The sequence below is a fragment of the Watersipora subatra genome, chromosome 3 (genome assembly GCF_963576615.1).
Source record: "Watersipora subatra chromosome 3, tzWatSuba1.1, whole genome shotgun sequence".
Taxonomy (NCBI): Eukaryota; Metazoa; Bryozoa; class Gymnolaemata; order Cheilostomatida; family Watersiporidae; genus Watersipora; species Watersipora subatra.
This window is the reverse complement of record NC_088710.1, coordinates 49,450,065-49,468,771: the sequence shown is the minus strand read 5'-3', so window position 1 is coordinate 49,468,771 and position 18,707 is coordinate 49,450,065. Positions and strand designations below refer to the sequence as shown.

Sequence of the window (18,707 nt, the reverse complement as noted above, 5' to 3'; positions counted from 1 at the left end):
TGCTGCCTTTTTTCAGTGTTTTTTATTCGATGTTTTCAGTGACTAATCAAAGCTTTGAGAGAATCATTTAGCAAGTCCACAAGTTAGCAAGAAGAAAATTCTATTTTTTTCCTGAGGTATTGGTAACTGCTTTCCATACAAGCCGAGTGCCTCTCGCACTGCTACAGCTGACCCTTTTTCATCGTTTTCATAATTGTTTGCTCGCATCTTTACTTTTTCATCAGCATCTGTTTCAGCTTGTGCTATATCCTCCTTTTCAGTTTAACACCCACCGCTATTAAAGATTTCCAAGACACCCTCTTTTTAATAGAAACGAGGAAGAAGCGATGATACTTACCAGGAGATATGGCCTCAATATCAGAGTCCTTGCTGTCGTCATCAGAGTTTACAGTTCTCTCAGTATCGGCGGCTTTCTTATTATTAATATATCGTATGTAGGCTGGCCTTAGGCCCTGACTAGGTCCTGCATGTAAACACAAGGTTCGGTGCACCACCTAAAAACAGAGAACCCATCAGAACTCAGGTGAGAAATGAAGTCGTGTATATAGCACAAAAGCAAACATAATGGAGTGCAAAACTTAGGTTTTCTAAAATACACACGCTATGTCATCAGGTTGTTTGAATGCTGACTAATGATTTTAAAAAAACAAATATTTGCATTCATAAATCTGAGACAGCTGCAACATTTACTAGTACATGTACATGTTTTAGTTCGACAGCAGGCATCGGCATTCAAAAGAAGATTAATATGAAACAACATTTTAGTGAGGAAAATGAGTCTCTTATGTATAGGCTTCCCAGACATCGGCTTATTGTTAGGATGTCAACGATACCTATATCCTACAGGTTGTCAATTAATTTGGCAGATCCTAGCCATGGATTGTAACAGCCCTATGAACAATATTTTATTATTAATGTAACATGTAAAAATGTCTTGCAGTAATACAGTAAGATGACTCTATAGCTGTCAAATCGCTACGGACAACTAGTGTCAGTCCCGCATGTCGAAGATCATTAAGCACACAACCATATTATTGTCAGTAAAAAGGTCTTATGAGCTATTACAAACCTTGGTTTATGCAGGATATTGTTCAAGAATCTAGCACAGTTTATCTTACTATTAGCACCATCGTAAATCTTTTGTTTTGATTGTTTAGTCTTAGGGGGTAATCTAAAGTTCAATTGTGACAAAAGGTTTACTGCAACACTCGCATAGGTGAAGGTCATTGCAATGGCTCATTTTTTAGGATTACTAATTTGTATCAACAACTAAAACTTTTACAGTAAACGCTCCAACGTTGTAAATAATCCGTTCCAAGAACATTTACATTATACAAACAGTAAGTACATGTAAATTGCCTAATCCGGCCCAAGATCTTCTCAAACTCACTTTTTTGGCCATTCAAATTGAAAAAAAACTAAACCTAACTTTTCAATTCAATGACTATACAGTAACTTCGATATTATTGGTTCGGACAAATTTTCTCTCATCACTTTCACTCGGTTTAGGGTCCATGATTACAATAATTTTACGCTATGTTACGGGGAGTGCACACTTTTAATGTAGACTCAAATTTACTTTTTTCACTCTTTGACAGCAAGGTCTATTAATAGTAGAAAAAAATTACAAATATTGAATCTGTCTAACATGCAAAAAAATATTTACTATCGTACGAGCAGTATCTGTCTGTCCGTCGATTTTTCCGAAGCCAGGGTTAGAACTTAAGGTAAACAATCGATTTCAATGAGTCTCCAACACGTGACATTAAGATTAGTAGATCGACACCCTAACTCCTGCACCAATCGATCGCCTTTAAGTATTGCTGAACAATTGTGTAGCTACTTATTATCTATACTTTATTGGCACACCTGATGACCTCTCACAGCACACTAGACCGAGAGAGCACTAATAGATATGATAGAGACATCGTTGTTGTTCCAAGTGCAGCAAGAGAGAACATGATATTTTTAAGGCTAAATTTATGACTGCCATTCTTTAAATAAAATTTTAGAACTAGGGCCAAATTAAAGCGTAATGTTATATGAAATTTCGTACGTCATGCTTTGCATAAATTCTTTGCGTTTGGCAGAATCTATGTTATAGGAAACTCCTCTATTTACTTTGCTTGAATAGTGGGAGTAGTTGGAAATACAAAAAGCTTCTCAGATAAATTTCTGACATTAAATATTGTGAATATTAGGTTGTTAAATGCACTCTTTAAATCATAAAATCCTGCCTTTGAACTGCTTGAAGGTTGGTAAACTATGAACATAAAAAACCTAAAGTGCTTAAATATTCTTAACTGTTGTAAATAAATATAACAAATAGCAAATTGTAATATAACAAATTGGCAAATACCGGCTAACTTTGCTCACAGAAACGCTGTCTGATGCCATCACCGTTTATATTTGTTAAAGATTTTCGTTTGCTAACTGTTGGCTAATAAGTCTAAGGCTTAAATCTTTTCCACCAATGTTCACACACATGTCTCACCAGTTTCAGTCCTGAGCGTAAACGGAGTCAGCACTCAAGTTCAAGTAATAGAGGTTATACGGTACTGCAGTGGCCAAAATGGCTCGAAGTGAGTGGCATACAAATAAAAGCACATTTTACAAAAAACTTAGTTGTTCAGTAGAAATCTGTAAGCGGAATAAATTAAATAGTATTCGCTGAAGGAGTGCCTCTGCTTGGCTAGCTAAAATAAGAACTCTTTGGCAGCAAACTTTTGTCACTCTAGGATAAACATGTCTGCAAGACATTTTTCAAGAGTATTAACCAACTTATCATTTGTCTCGTAATGTGAATGCAAAATCAAATCGATTGAAATGATAAAATTTCATGAGCTTCATTAGCTTAAGCTCCTTGCTAATCTTCCACATACCCTACATGATCTCTTTCAAAACAAAAAGGCATTTCGAACGAAAGCTACAAATTATCACAGCTCTAGAAACTGCATGTCGCCATAAATTCAATCTGAACATAAATCCTGCAGATGAAAACATACAAGATTCTTTATAGATTCACATTTTTCGCTGTTTACCAGCTTTAAACAGCAGTAAGAAAATGTTATATATGTTATATATGTTATATATGTTATAATATATCATATGGTATGATATATTATATGGTATGATATATTATATAAAAATAATTTTGCTCATTATGTGCTAGTTCAATGAAGGGCAATAATAAGGTTTCTTAACTAGAACCATTCTAAAGCCTGGTTCACGGGTAAAAGGCGTGTGATATGGATGGAGGATGCATATGTTTGACCACTAAATGCTTCTATCTGCTTCATTTGTCTTAGGTATAAACGGCAATGTAAACTAGACTTGAATCATTGAAGACAGTCAGCGTGAGATCTACATGTGAGAGAAGGCAATGCAATGAAGAACAAGAATGTTGGTTTATGAACCAACAAGAACCTTACTTGTTGTAACAAGCATCAACTAACACAGTGGTAAAATACTTAAATCTGTTTTCAAAATTGTAGATGTAAAGCACAGCCCGACTACGGGCTGTGTCATCCGTAAGTATAATGAGTGGACGGAGGAGAGGAATAAATTGAAAATAGTACAAATGGAAAGCTCTGCACGATCAAAGCGAAACTGGGTTTAAATACTTCAGACCTACTTTTCCAAGAAACATGCGTTGATACTTGGTAGCTATAGATGACAATATGAAGCTATTAACCTGCGAATTATTAATCATTTGCATGATGAATTATCTACTTACCAAACCCTTTTTAGTGACTAGATAAACTGAAGTGATAAGTTCAATCAAACAAAGCTCTAGTACTAGTAAGTCATACCGCAATCATACAATCTTTACAGTGCTTCTTACGCAGCTGATATGACTTTTGTCTCTCCGTATCATCATGACAATCACAGGTACACTCCAGTGTAGCATTACTCATAGGCACCTCAGGTACATCCATCTTAAACACAAACAGCTCGAGAATAATAAGGTAATTATTTGAGACAATCCTACCATGATATGCTGGCTCATCTCGCTTTAGGTGAAAATATCTTATCTTATAAATATTTCTTGTATTACATATATCATGATTACATATATTATAATTACATATATTATATATATTATTACATATATTTTTTATGTTATTGTGATAAATACATGAAACATAAAATTAGAAAAATTGAGCTTATAGGTCCCGGGATCTTAATACATTGTAGATTTCCATAGAGCACACACGCAGCCATAGAATGTGATCAGAATACATAATAATGAAGGTGACCAACCTCCTCAAACTCATCAATAACAGTTTCCTCGTCGTACTCTGTCAAGTCCATTTCTTCATAGTCTTCTTCGTGCCTGCAATAGGTACAATTCCCACCAATCAATATACATACATGTGAGTTATACACGACAAGTAGGACTAATCAACTGGATAACTTAAAATATATTAAGATGAAAATAATAATTGGTAAAGCCAAGTTGAGCAAGACAAGGGCTCCTGGTTATACATACACTTTATACATATATACGCACAAGAGGAATGATAGCTACTGCTAACTTTGGAGAAACACAATTAATACCGACAGCTGAACTGTCAAAATGCAATCCTGCTTTATTTGCGCTAGTAGTACAGTTGATACAGCATTCTGTCGCCACCCTCTTATGAACATTTCATTAAGCTGGGCACTTTTTACATAGAAGAGAATCTCTTCCTTCATGATTGTCTACCTTGATAGCAACAGAGGCTAGTTACTTTTTAAGAGAAACATCCCCTCTCCTACAAACTTTATCTTAGATAACGCAGCTGATAACCTTGCGAGAGAGGCTACATGTTATTTCACATAAATATTTTATTTAGACAACAAGCGTAGCTGGTAACCTTTCGGGAGGAGCGGCATCTGCGAAGAACTGATTGAACTCCTCTAGTAATGTCGTATGTCGCTTCAAGAGACTGCATATAATAGTGCGCAACTCTTCCTTTGGCTCAGATGTATCACACCTTCTCAGCAGCTTCATTAGTTTGAGGAACAATTTAGACCGAGCTCCAAAGTAGACCTAAAGACAAGTGATATTAAGTTTGCTGGTACGTGAGGCTCTGCGAATGAGAAGCCTTTAGCTCATCCATTGCATGCACAGAAACCTGAAGACTAAATTATAGCTTCCCGGTAAGGTTGCTAACAAAAATTTCTCTTTGTTAATGATTCTATATAAGGTAACTTACATGTGGATGTTTTATTAACTTTACTTAACAAAACTGAAATAGTTACCTTACGAAACCTACCTCACGGATTCTTACACTTCTGCATAACTTAGTAACTGACCAAAATACTATACATTATCATAAAGGGTGAGTGCAAATATTTAAAGAATGGCACAGAACAAAATTTTAAAGGTTGACTTGCAATAAAATTCACATTACAGTTATTTGGTATCAAAAGATTCACCATGTCATACTCTGTTGTATTGCAGGTGCCAAATATGTGAAAATGTGATTACAAGCTCTTAAAAGCTCAAAAACGAAAAGCCGCCGTAGATTGGAATCTGTTTATTTCTCTGATGTAATAACGAAACTTGGTTATCGTCTTGTCACGTGATGTTCTCGCGTGAATTGAAAGGCCAATAAAAAGCTCAATATAAAACTTATCGTAGTACTAGTTTATGACAAACACTTCAAGTTTTACCGAAGACCCTGTATCAAATATAAAATACTCGCTACTTTACAGTTTTGTTCCGGCTTGATCTAGTCGTCAAGTCGTAATCTGATCATGGGACCCAATACGTTGCAAATAATTTTTGCAGCACTTTTCGATTATCACAGGTGACCAACAGGCTCATCATGATTATCAGACAATGATATGTACTCTTTCGGGCTAAGGTTAAAAAATTAAACAAATTTTTACGGTATGTTATAAGGTATCAGTGCTAAAAGTGACAGCATTACAATGACGATGAAATAGACGCGTAAGAACAATAGACATGGTTTTATTGAATGCGTGAAGTATATTTGTGAAAATATTTCGACGAGTGAGCTTGCATGAAAATGTAAACAGAAACCATCTCCTACAACTACGTCCCATTTGAGCCGTTTTGGAAAGAGATTCCACACTATGGCGGTCTCGCGTGGCTGCGATTAACTGTTTGTTTTTTTAGCTTTCAAGAGCTTGTAATCACATTCCCACATATTTTGCACCTACAACACAAGAGTACGACATGGTGAATCTTTTGATACCATACACAACAGCAATCCAACAGCCAAAATGATAAAAGATGAGAGAACAACTCCATGATACCTTCAAGGCACCGTGTAGCGTAGATAAGTTTCACCAAAATATTGTAATTGTTGTAACGTAAAATTCATATGGTAAGAAGCCAAGCAGCTACCAGCTTCACTCATCCGACCTATCAACACTGTTCAGGGTGAGTTCCAGAGCAAAAAAGATACCACAACTCCACTAGCTGTTGCATGAGGCATTATCGTAACCATTCCATTTGAACAGCACCTTGTTAGGCAAGCTTCAGTATGTATATTCATAGGTTAACTCACTGGTGCTAATACGGGAACAGAAAGATGTGTTTTCTAAAATATTCTCATTACCACCACAAGACTGCAACTTGATAATACATTTGACAGACCTTGCTAAGCCTGGAGTGCTGACACTGTGATACTAAACGCTCATAAATGTTGAGTGAGCTAGAATAATTCTTAACACACTACGGTACAACCATGCTCTCTTCTGATACTATATACATTCATTGAATCATATAAAAAATTAGCTTGTAGTTGCAAGTCAAAAGGAATATACAAGTGCAAATGTCACAACCATGATATGTATAGATAATTTAAAGACAAACACTGTTTGATAAGTTCAAATATTTACTCAGTACTGGAGTATAAGATATCTGATATGGTATATTCAACTCGAAGCAGAGCTGGCCCTAGAACCATAGTCTAATACTTATTAGTTAGCATGCGTGCATATCCTGGTGTAGCGTATAAACACGAGAAGGTCTATCAATAGGAAGGAGGGTGGAAAATTGATGGAAAACCAACCAAACTGACCAAATGGCAAGTCAACGTAGAGCTTTCTTATTTGCTATCTAAGGAAATGCATGTTGTGTTCTAATACTGATTGATGTTTATACGCATAGCTGCAGAGGCAGCGATAAAGAAACACTAACAGTCATCATTTAGATTAATCACACAAGACTTCCATTATACTGCATACTAGACTGTTTATGAGTACTGATTGTAGTAGGTCGATTGTTAATTGATTATTGATCATCTATAATATGGTCTGCATCATCTTTTACCATGGGAACATCATTGGTATCAACTATTATCCCTAACTGTAGTAGATCGATAATGTTGTGTAGTCAATTGAAGCGACCACCTCTTGTCAACTCAAGCAGACGTTGATAGTCATTTAAAAGACAAGTTATAAAAATAAGCAATGAATATAAGGCTTTTAAAAACCTTTCGAAAGAAAAACAAAACACAAAATTCAATAATTAGCTTGTATCCTGCCAGAACAAACTTTTAAAAAGGAAATAATTTTTGCCTTACAAAGAGTAGTAATACAACTTTGATATGCCGAACCAATGCAATGCCAAAAACAAGGCCTAACAAATATTTTAACCAATATTTTTCGCGGTCAACATATTTTGACTAATTACTATTCACTGAATACATACAAGACAAAAATGCAAACACTTAGTTTTATAGATATAGATTATGGAGCAAGGATATACTGCTTAACGATAGGAAAATAAATTAAAATTAACTTGGCATAAAGTTTCTATGTTTTATCAGAAATGGCTTTATGATTTAGTTATTGGTACAAATATAGAAATTTGAGCTTTGATGGAACCAAAACCTGTTATATCTGTAATGATTAGCAAAAACAACCTCCACCATACCTCGATTCGGCGTAAAAATCTCCTTGCTTTTTCAAACTGTATGCAGTCTCTGTAACAGCGTTCCCCACAGGCTAAGGCCTGAGCAGGCAGCAGGAATGCAGCAAATCCCTGAAGAAGCTCTTGCTGATCTTTGAATACAGTTTCCCTTAACTCCCCATAGAACTACCGAAATGTGCAATATAGGAATATACATAGAAGCATAAGTGGATATATTCCATGATCATGTTAAATGTTATTAACTGAATATGTATCAATAGCTAATAACGAAGGATAGCCTGTGATCATGTAGTTGAGGTCTATTTCTCATAAGCCATAATAGTTATCATGCTCCATGTGCCAGACTGATTTCACTTTTGTAAATGTAACTTTTTTGTTCCTTAAATAGTAGAATATTCAGTAACACAAGTAATCAGTTGTTTTTTAGGTATTGTCGAGGTGGGCATTGGACAAGTTTTAGGATCATTAAAAACTTTAGGATCATCATCTAGATGCTCTCTAAGAAATTTTCTATCTTTGCTAATTTACATAAATTACATTTTCCATATTGTTTCAGCAATAATGGCCAACACAACACTGTTCTGCGTGTAGAAAACGCAAGACAGCTCCATATTTTTTACCTTTGGTCAGGCCGATGTATTATTTCATTATTTTATTTTGTGTGATTCAAGGAGATCATTATAATAGCTGGGTATGTACAATATCAAAGGGCTAGATGTACCATGTACATGTACTTTCTAATATGGCTGCAGATCCATTAAAATCATAAAAAGGAAATACTGGCCTGGCTGAAATCATCAGCTAAAGAGAGGTGATGGATGAAGGAAATGCAACCACAAAAGATCTAGATGAGGTGAAAATCATCTTTTTATGACAAAAGATTGTTAGAGATACAGTTGATATTCAGTATACATTTGATATTCGGTATACAGTTGATATTCGGTATACATTTGATATTCGGTATACGGTTAGTATTCGGTATACGGTTGATATTCGGTATACGGTTGATATTCGGTATACGGTTGATATTCTGTATACGGTTGATATTCTGTATACGGTTGATATTCGGTATACGGTTGATATTCGGTGTACGGTTGATATTCGGTATACGGTTGATATTCGGTATACAGTTGATATTCGGTATACAGTTGATATTCGGTATACAGTTGATATTCGGTATACAGTTGCTATTCGGTATACAGTTGATATTCGGTATACAGTTGATATTCGGTATGCAGTTGATATTCGGTATACAGTTGATATTCGGTATACAGTTGATATTCGGTATACAGTTGATATTCGGTATACAGTTAATATTCGGTATACAGTTGATATTCGGTATACAGTTGATATTCGGTATACAGTTGATATTCGGTATACAGTTGATATTCGGTATACAGTTGATATTCGGTATACAGTTGATATTCGGTATACAGTTGATATTCGGTATACAGTTGCTATTCGGTATACAGTTGATATTCGGTATACAGTTGATATTCGGTATGCAGTTGATATTCGGTATACAGTTGATATTCGGTATACAGTTGATATTCGGTATACAGTTGATATTCGGTATACAGTTGATATTCGGTATACAGTTAATATTCGGTATACAGTTGATATTCGGTATACAGTTGATATTCGGTATACAATTGATATTCGGTATACAGTTGATATTCGGCATACAGTTGATATTCAGTATACAGCTGATATTTAGTATGCAGTTGATATTCGGTATGCAGTTGATATTCGGTATACAGTTGATATTCAGTATACAGTTGATATTCGGTATACAGTTGATATTCAGCATACAGTTGATATTCGGTATACAGTTGATTATCGGTATACAGTTGATATTCGGTATACAGTTGATATTCGGTATACAGTTGATATTCAGTATACAGTTGATATTCGGTATACAGTTGACATTTGGTATACAATTGATATTCGGTATACAGTTTGATTTAGGTCATAGCATTTGTTCATCTATTTCTGATACCAATTGCTGTTATGAAAGATTAAGGATATAACTCTATGAGATTCTCCATTGGCAGGTATACTGGAATAATGTCCACAGTGACTCTCGTTACAAAGCTTCAACGATTATCGGCAAATACGTGCTCTTCACTCTGTTTGTATTTGGAAGCATAGGAAACTTGTTAAGCTTTGCTGTAATGGTAAGACGGCCAATGAGGTCTTCATCAACTGCCTTCTACATGGCATCGCTTGCACTTGTTGACACAACAGTTATGTTCATTGGTTGCCTGCGTAGGTGGGTTGTTGAAGTCTTTCAAGTAGACCTATTAAACTATAGTCCAGAAGCGTGCAAAGCCGTCAATTTTTTTCAATACTGGAGCTTTGATGTGGCCGTGTGGACCTTGGTAGCTATGACCGTGCACAGAGCCGCAGTTGTTATAGCTTCTCTTAAAGCATACAAGCATGCCACCAGAGGGCGTGCTGCCGGCGTCTTAGCCGTCGTTGCAGTTATCTGTGCTGGAATAAATATGCACTTCTTCTTTACAACAACATATGTCGGTCAAATATGCACAGGCGATCAAGAATATCGATACTTCTATGAGTTTATATGGCCATGGGTAGATGCGACTGTCTACAGTTTTCTGCCCTTCACTCTTTTGCTTGTGATGAATATTATCATCATCGTGAGCTTATCTAAAGCTAATGCGAGAAAACGCAAAATGACGAACAACTTTCAACAGCGAAAGAAGTCGGAACAACGACAGGGTACCATCTCACAAAAGCTGACAATAATGTTGCTCAGTGCTACGAGCACTTTCCTTTTGCTCACCGCCCCAGCAGTCATCCTTGACATACTTCGCGGGCAGGGTGCGCCCTACTTTGACCTCTCACAAACAAATGACATGGCTCTTTACATCCTGTGCAGACAGATTGCCAGGGTTCTGCTTTATATCAATCACAGCATTAAGTTCTTTCTGTATTGCATCTTGGGAAACAGGTTCCGCAAGCAGCTATTTGTAATGTTGGGCTGTAAGTGCAACAGCATCGCTGACTGAAGCTACAGCAGCATTGCCAGTATTCCAACTAGCAGGATGAGTAAAACAAAATATGCATCATCCCCACACAAAACACAATGATTGTTTATTTCCATTCAACCTCTTTTCTTAATGTAACTTCTTCAAACGTATTAGACAAATACTAGAAACTTTATTAAGTCACTAGAATATATCAGTCTATATTAACATGACTTAAACATGCTTCAGTTCTTGATACATTTACGGAGCATTGTTACAATTTTGTCTTACATGTCTTGAGATCTTCAATAACTTCACCAAACGCTTCTATCTTAGTCTCCATTTATGCACATCTCTTGTATATTCTAGATCTTAGTGTGTGTGTGGCAGACACTTTTCAAGCATGTTTCATTTATTTTCTGTTTCATTTTTAAACTTTTTTATCATTTTTTAATATTTTTATATATTAGTGTTTTTGTTCATGTTTCAAATACACACATGAAGTCAACCAGCAAACCAAAAAATTATGGTCCAATCAAATTGCAGCACAATTGTATTACTTCTAACGGTAGATGCGGCCATACCTACCACAGCTACCCATGATTACCACAGCTATGTCGTTTTTGCTCAACAAAACAATGCGTTTCCAGAAAGGTGCTATGTTTATTAGATTTTCATTACATAACTCTGTCAATATAGCATTTTTGGTACCTTATCAATATAGAATCTCAAGTTACCTTGACCTTGTTAATATCATGCCTTGAATGACCCTGAGACTTTTTTTAGCCTCGTCTTATATTTTTTGTAGTCTTTTAACATTTGTAGACGTAGTTTAACATCATCTTGTATCAATATGCTTGTATGTGGACCAAATACAGTCAAACATGGAAAACTCGCCCACGGATAGCTCGAACACATGGTTAATTCGAACAGTTTCTTTGGTCCGTTCCCACTTAATGATAAATTGCTATAGATAACTCGAACTCAACACTGTTAATTCGAACTGTTTTTTGCCCAATGGCTACCGAAACGGTTGTTATCACTTTAGAAAATCACTTTATTCAAAGCCATAGAGGTAAACCTCATCTTTTCATAATTCATAAGCGTCGTTATTACCATCATCGGCAAAATATTTTTGTCAACGACTTTTCTAAAGGTTTGGTGAAATTTGATTTATACTGTTATACGATGAATAGCACGGGCTAGCCGGGTCACGCGCGCAAGGATTTTCGCCACGCACATACAAAACAAAAACAGCATGTTGTTTTTGTTTTGTATGTGCGTGGCGAAAATCCTTGAGTGCGTGACCCGGCTAGCCCGTGATGAATAGTTTTCCGAGGTTGATTCCGTGTTGAATCAACGTCGGAATGTTGAATGTTTAAAACGTCTTAAAAATTGTTGTAATTAAACGTATACGTTGTCTTAGCTAAAAAAACTATTCATCGTTTGACCTAAACACAGAATACGTGTGTACATTCAATAAGTATCCATTCAAAAAGCGTGAGTGATATACAATGTACCGTAAAACCTCGTAAAACTTTTAATTGAACTGCCTCGGAGTGTTGCTCTTAACGAATCCCAAGTAAAGTAATCTTTGCATAAACTTCAAGAAAAATCGGCAAAATTGATCGTGGGTAAAACGCTCAAAAGAAAAAGATGTCTTCTCTTTTGAGCATTTCAACAACGATCAAGTTTTGCCAATGTCAATCTAAAAAACGTCCTGGCAATAACATCACCTCAAGCAACAAACCAATCTCAAGTGATAGAAAAATCTCTATACTTTTTGATAAAAACGTTTTAAACTTTACATTAGAAGCATTTAATTTGAAACAAGCCATTTGTGCTTTTGATTTATATTATAGTTTGTATATGTACATGTATCTACTAATAAATAAGTAAATACATGGACTTGTGACAGTGCTCTGATAACTTGAACGCTCTGATAATTCGAACACTTTTGCTCGGTCCCGTGAAGTTCGAGTTATCCATGTTTGACTGTATATAACTAAAAATAAATAATAATAATACTAAGCTATAATATAAAACTAAAAAATATGACATAAACACTAAAATACCCAAATACTAAAACTCTGGGAAGCTGATGAAACACAATGACATCCTTCTTAATGAACTTACCACAGCTGGGTTTTTCTTTTGTTTACCAAAAGCGATGAGAGCCTCCAGAAAAGCGTTGTATTCATTAGAGTTTTTTCCTAGAGTGACCCTGACCTTGTTAATATAACACCTTGAAAACTTCTCCTCTCGCTCAACCCGCTGCAAGCAGTCATAAGCTGGTGTATAGATACGGTAGAGGATACATAGCCAGAGTCATCCAGCGGCAAATTCTGACAGATGTCTAGGCACTATTGCAAGGGAAGACAACTTTACTACTAAACTAGTGGTAACAAAATGTTATACATGTAAGAGCATATCTTCTCCAGCCATATTCTCTAGCAATAGCAACTTGACTCGACAAACAATGCTTTCACATATACACTTAATAGGTTCGCAGATTCGTGCCGTGAAGGCTGTGATCCAACGAGCAAACGTTTTCTAATATAATAGGAAGTATTGGAAGAAAGAGAGAAAAGATGAACAACAGTGATGGTATGATGGTAACAGACTAGAAGTGGGAATAGAGAAGCTACTGAAATAAAGCTAAAAACTGTTAAAGGTCAGTGATGCTACATGACGGCCACCTAACCTTGGAATAGTTCTTCTCATGATGATGCAATGCCATATGTATCAAGAGTGGATCAAAGGTCAATACATAATTACAGTTACAACCTGTCTGGCAGCAGTGAGAAGCAGTATGTACATTATTTACATTATCTGCTGTAGTCTTCATTAGATTGATGAAAAGTTGAGCTGGGGAGAAAATAATTAAAGATCCCGGGATAACAGGCTAGAACACAGTGCAAATACAAACCTGAGGGTCCTTTTCAATGATGTCAGTGGCAAGTGACGCACAGTGATTGTGTTTCTTTGCAATCTTTGATCTGCAACAACAAGCATACTAATTATAGGAAATATACACTAGTCAATATTTACATGAAACACAGACCAGAGGAGATGACGTGAAATCAGAACATAAATAGTGCAGCACGTCTTTCAAACACCCCCATACTATATCTCTTATCAATATCTGCCACTGCTATCACATTACAACACTGATAACAGGTGTAAATATAATAATATACTTTGATAAGTTCACTAAGGCTACACATTTAAAGGTTGGCTCGCAACAAAATTCACTTTACAGTTATTTGGTATAAATATTCACCATGTCTTACTCTGCTGTGTTGTAGGTGCAAAATAAGTGGAAATGTGATTACAAGCTCTTTAAAGCTCAAAAACGCACAGTTAATCACAGCCATCACGAAAACGCCGTAGGTTGGAATCCTTTTCCAAAACGGCTCATATGGGACATTGGTGAACATGATGGCTTCTGCTTCCACTTTCATACAACCTGAATCGTCGAAATATTTTCACAAATATACTTCACGCATTCAATAAAACCATGTCTATTGTCCTTAAGCGCCTATTTTATCATCATTGTAATGCTATCACTCTGAGTACTGATATCTCAAAACCTACCCTAAAAATTCGTTCAATTTTTTAATCTTAACTCGAAGGAGTGCATATCATCTTATGATAAACATGACAAGCCTGTTGGTCATCTGAGATAGTCGAAAAATGCTGCAGAAATTGTTTGTGCTATTTGGCAGGAAGTATGGGTCACATGATCAGATTACGACTAGATGATTAGACCAAACTGAAACAAAACTGTAAAGTAGCAAGCATCTATATTTGATAAGGGCTTTTCGGGAGAACCCGAAGTGTTTGTCATAAACTAGTGCTACGAAACGTTTTATATTGAGCCTTGTATTGGCCTATAATTTCACGTGATAATAGCACTTGTCAAAGCAATAACCAAGTCGAGTTGAGTATGTCATCGAAATAAAGGGATTCCAAACTACGTCGGTTTCGTGATGGCTGCGATTAACTGTTCGTTTTTGAGCTTTCAAGAGCTTGTAATCACAATTCCACATATTTTGCACCTACAACACAGCAGAGTAAGACATGGTGAACCTTTTGATACCAAACAACTGTAATGTGGATTTTATTGCAAGTCAACTTTTAGGGTTATTCCCATGTTTACAGAGCAAGTTCAACTTTTGCACAATATTAAACCCGATATTAAGTCTATTCCAAGCAGACAGTATGAACAAGGCAGCACCCAACTGTAACAGTGTTTTGAGGGTCAATGGAATACATAAACTTCTTACTTGCTAGACTCGAGTAAGGAAGGAAACATATTATCATTGGAAGGTGGAGCTGCCTTAGCCTTTGGTTTTGCTCGTTTCACGGGAGCTACAATAATAATAATTAGATCGATATTATAGCCTGTGGGGATTAACAACTGCTGGTACTGGATGCTACTAACCAAACCAGACTACTACATGATATGTAGAGATTACGGCTAGTTAATGTAGTAAAGATATAGGCTGATATTATAGGCTGAGAAAGATATAAAAGAGTAATGAGTGTATAACAATACAATAAAATATATAAATATACAATACGTACCATGAAAATACGCACAATATGTACTACTAACATCTTGCCACTGTAATAGTACCAATAGTTAACATCTTGCGAGTGTAATAGTAGCAATAGTTAACATCTTGTGACTGTAATAGTAACAATAGTTAACATCTTGTGACTGTAATAGTAACAATAACTAACATCTTGTGACTGTAATAGTAACGATAACTAACATCTTGTGACTGTAATAGTAACAATAACTAACATTTTGCGCCTGTAATAGTAACAATAACTAACATCTTGTGACTGTAATAGTAACAATAACTAACATTTTGCGCCTGTAATAGTAACAATAACTAACATCTTGTGACTGTAATAGTAACAATAACTAACATCTTGTGACTGTAATAGTAACAATAACTAACATCTTGTGACTGTAATAGTAACAATAACTAACATCTTGCGCCTGTAATAGTAACAATAACTAACATCTTGTGACTGTAATAGTAACGATAACTAACATCTTGTGACTGTAATAGTAACGATAACTAACATCTTGTGACTGTAATAGTAACGATAACTAACATCTTGTGACTGTAATAGTAACGATAACTAACATCTTGTGACTGTAATAGTAACGATAACTAACATCTTGTGACTGTAATAGTAACGATAACTAACATCTTGTGACTGTAATAGTAACGATAACTAACATCTTGTGACTGTAATTTGTGAGTTAAAAAGGTTTTATAGTACATGACTTCTAACTGTCAATCCAACATACAGAGCAGCCACAAGCAAGTCATTAAATCTGCACAATGGCAGTCGACCACTCATATTGGGACACGATGGCAGTCGACCACTCATATTGGGACACGATGGCAGTCGACCACTCATATTGGGACACGATGGCAGTCGACCACTCATATTGGGACACGATGGCAGTCGACCACTCATAATGGGACACAATGGCAGTTGACCACTCATAATGGGACAAAGAAATCTATTGGCCAATACGACCCACTAGGCCTCACGGGTCTTACACTTGCACTCCACCAGATGCACATTGAGTATTATCCCTTTTTGGAGGTTATGCAGTATTTGCTACTCACTGCCTATGACTAAATGTTATATATGTATAAAAGACATTTAGAGCCCCATCAACAGAGTATAGAAATCTACGAAGGATTGACAAAGAGTCATTAATTCATGTCTAGAGACCTACCATTGAGTATATAGATCTATGAAGTATTTTCATAGAGTTAATTACGAACTTTTAGAGTACCATCGTAGAATATATTTAGATATACATAGTTTTACCATGAAGTAAATCATAGACATTTAGAACACTACCACAGAGTATACAGATCTATGAAGTACTACTATAGAATGCACGAACTTTTAGAGCATTGTTGTTGAGTATATATGTATATCTACAGAATAATGCCATAGAGGAATAAACATATAGATACAAGTTTTCAAAGTCTACTGTATATAGTTCAGTTTAGATGTAACCTGCTGATTGGTTGTCTGGCTGGAGTTCGCTGCTCGCCTGTACTGGGCTGTAGACAGACTTTCTTTTCAGTGGTGATATATATTTACTTATCTGGGATGACCGACTGAGAGCTTTCTCACTTATAGCTTTAGCTGCCTTCTTTGTAGGTGAAGGCACGTAGACTAAAACAGCAGTTAGCAGGTAACCAGTGCCATTACTAAAGGCTAATAACAGAGAGCACTCTAGACCAACTAATGATCATAACCTGCAGTATACCACTTATTCGTTGACATAAATATAGTCATAACAATAGCAACAGCTGTCTGCCACTTGACACGATGTAATCTTTACTATAATAAGAACCGTGTCCGTCTATCCATCCATCTGTCTGTCTGTCCGAAGCCATGCTTAGAGGTTAGGATAAAAATACATTCCACAGGAATTTAACCAACTACACCACTCAACCACCTTGCTCCATTTTGGAACAACTGTGTACATACTTATTACCCCTGATGATCTCGAACAATGCATCAGACGGTCAGAGTACTAGTGTTCAATAATAACAAACCTCTGGTTTCTCTATGATTAAGACAGTATATCATAACAATTATTTAATAAAACATGCAAGACATTAACTTATTACTCACACATTCCTACCATTGATAGCTCAAGACTACGTTGCATATAGTCTATGAACAAAGGACAGCAGGAACAAACTATTTCCTTCTCACCTGTAGGTACAAAAGATTTTGGCACGATAGCTTGGACCTTAGAACGCAGTTCCTTATGCCGAGGACTACGATGCCTCATTTTCCAATTAGGATCCAGCGGTACATACTCTTTCTCTAAATATATATCTATTTGTAATTCACATTACAATATATAACAATAAAGAGAGAAATAGCTCAGAACAACAACATGGAGAAGATTGATTGTGATTTACAGCCTACTTGTATACAGTAGTGTTTATCCCTAGGTTTACAAACCCTGCTTTGCTGCTTGACTACCAATAATAACAGAACAACCAGCGAGGATAGATAAAAAAGCCATCGATATCTTTATATAGCAAAGATGAGCATGAAAAAAACTAGCTGTTATCCGTCATCAGACAACGTCTTTTACTCATTCCTTCTTCTCGAGATAAAAAACAAGCAACAGCTGTCACTATTTAGAGATAGGAATGTGTACAATAATTTTTGTTTACTGAGTTGAGAGCAAAGAATACAAAAGTTGTTAGAATAAACTTCACATGATGAGCAAGTTACCGGTAGGCGCATCCAGCCATTGATAGTGGAGCATAACAGGCGATGGGACAGCCAGGACGGTCAATCACTCGGTTACCACGAATCAATTTGAACTGCTAGTTTAAAATCTTACATCATGGAACAGCTAAGCAAGAGGAGATAACTCACAACATTGCTGGATTAGTCTGTGGCTATTTTATGGTAAATGACAAGATCAAACAAGATAGAAATGTTCAACATAAGGAAAGAATTTAATGTTGCCAGTATTTTTAATCTATAATTCTACTTTAATTTTCTTATTGGTAATTAAGAATGAAATTATGACCGTGATGTCATATTTTGCATGAAAAAAATAATGAAACTAACTTCAACATTAAATACTTACCCACTGGCCACTATCATCCTTACAACAACATGGCAAAATAATAAATATTTTGCCACAAACCGAAAAAATTTGTGTCAACATGTTGTTGTGCAGCAGTGTGCACAGAATTTGAAGTTTTTCAATGAATCAGAGAATTTTTAGCTATTAAATT

At 35.9% G+C, this 18,707-nt stretch overlaps 2 protein-coding genes across 2 annotated transcripts in view; one reads left to right on the top strand and one right to left on the bottom strand.

The window, feature by feature from the left end:
• The window catches only part of LOC137390681 (GON-4-like protein), a 45,086-nt gene that overhangs the window by 2,285 nt on the left and 24,094 nt on the right, over positions 1-18,707 (bottom strand). Inside the window, exons 18-27 of the mRNA XM_068077005.1 lie at positions 17,659-17,772; positions 16,948-17,109; positions 15,174-15,258; positions 13,814-13,883; positions 13,021-13,158; positions 7,898-8,059; positions 4,860-5,035; positions 4,264-4,336; positions 3,813-3,938; positions 338-494 (exon numbers count right to left, since the gene is read on the bottom strand). Coding sequence (XP_067933106.1) covers positions 338-494; positions 3,813-3,938; positions 4,264-4,336; positions 4,860-5,035; positions 7,898-8,059; positions 13,021-13,158; positions 13,814-13,883; positions 15,174-15,258; positions 16,948-17,109; positions 17,659-17,772 — 1,263 coding nt within the window. The remainder of the gene's footprint in view (positions 1-337; positions 495-3,812; positions 3,939-4,263; positions 4,337-4,859; positions 5,036-7,897; positions 8,060-13,020; positions 13,159-13,813; positions 13,884-15,173; positions 15,259-16,947; positions 17,110-17,658; positions 17,773-18,707) is intronic.
• Positions 8,709-10,926, top strand: LOC137392198 (galanin receptor 2a-like). Its single transcript, XM_068078845.1, has 2 exons — positions 8,709-8,747; positions 9,949-10,926. Exons 1-2 carry the CDS (start codon positions 8,709-8,711, stop codon positions 10,924-10,926), a joined length of 1,017 nt encoding a protein of 338 aa, XP_067934946.1.

Bases quoted from the DNA above. Each gene is read 5' to 3' on its own strand.
- LOC137392198 (XM_068078845.1), top strand. From the start codon at position 8,709: ATGGATGAAGGAAATGCAACCACAAAAGATCTAGATGAG. The intron at 8,748-9,948 runs GTGAAAATCATC...CTCCATTGGCAG, and splicing joins CCACAAAAGATCTAGATGAG to GTATACTGGAATAATGTCCA.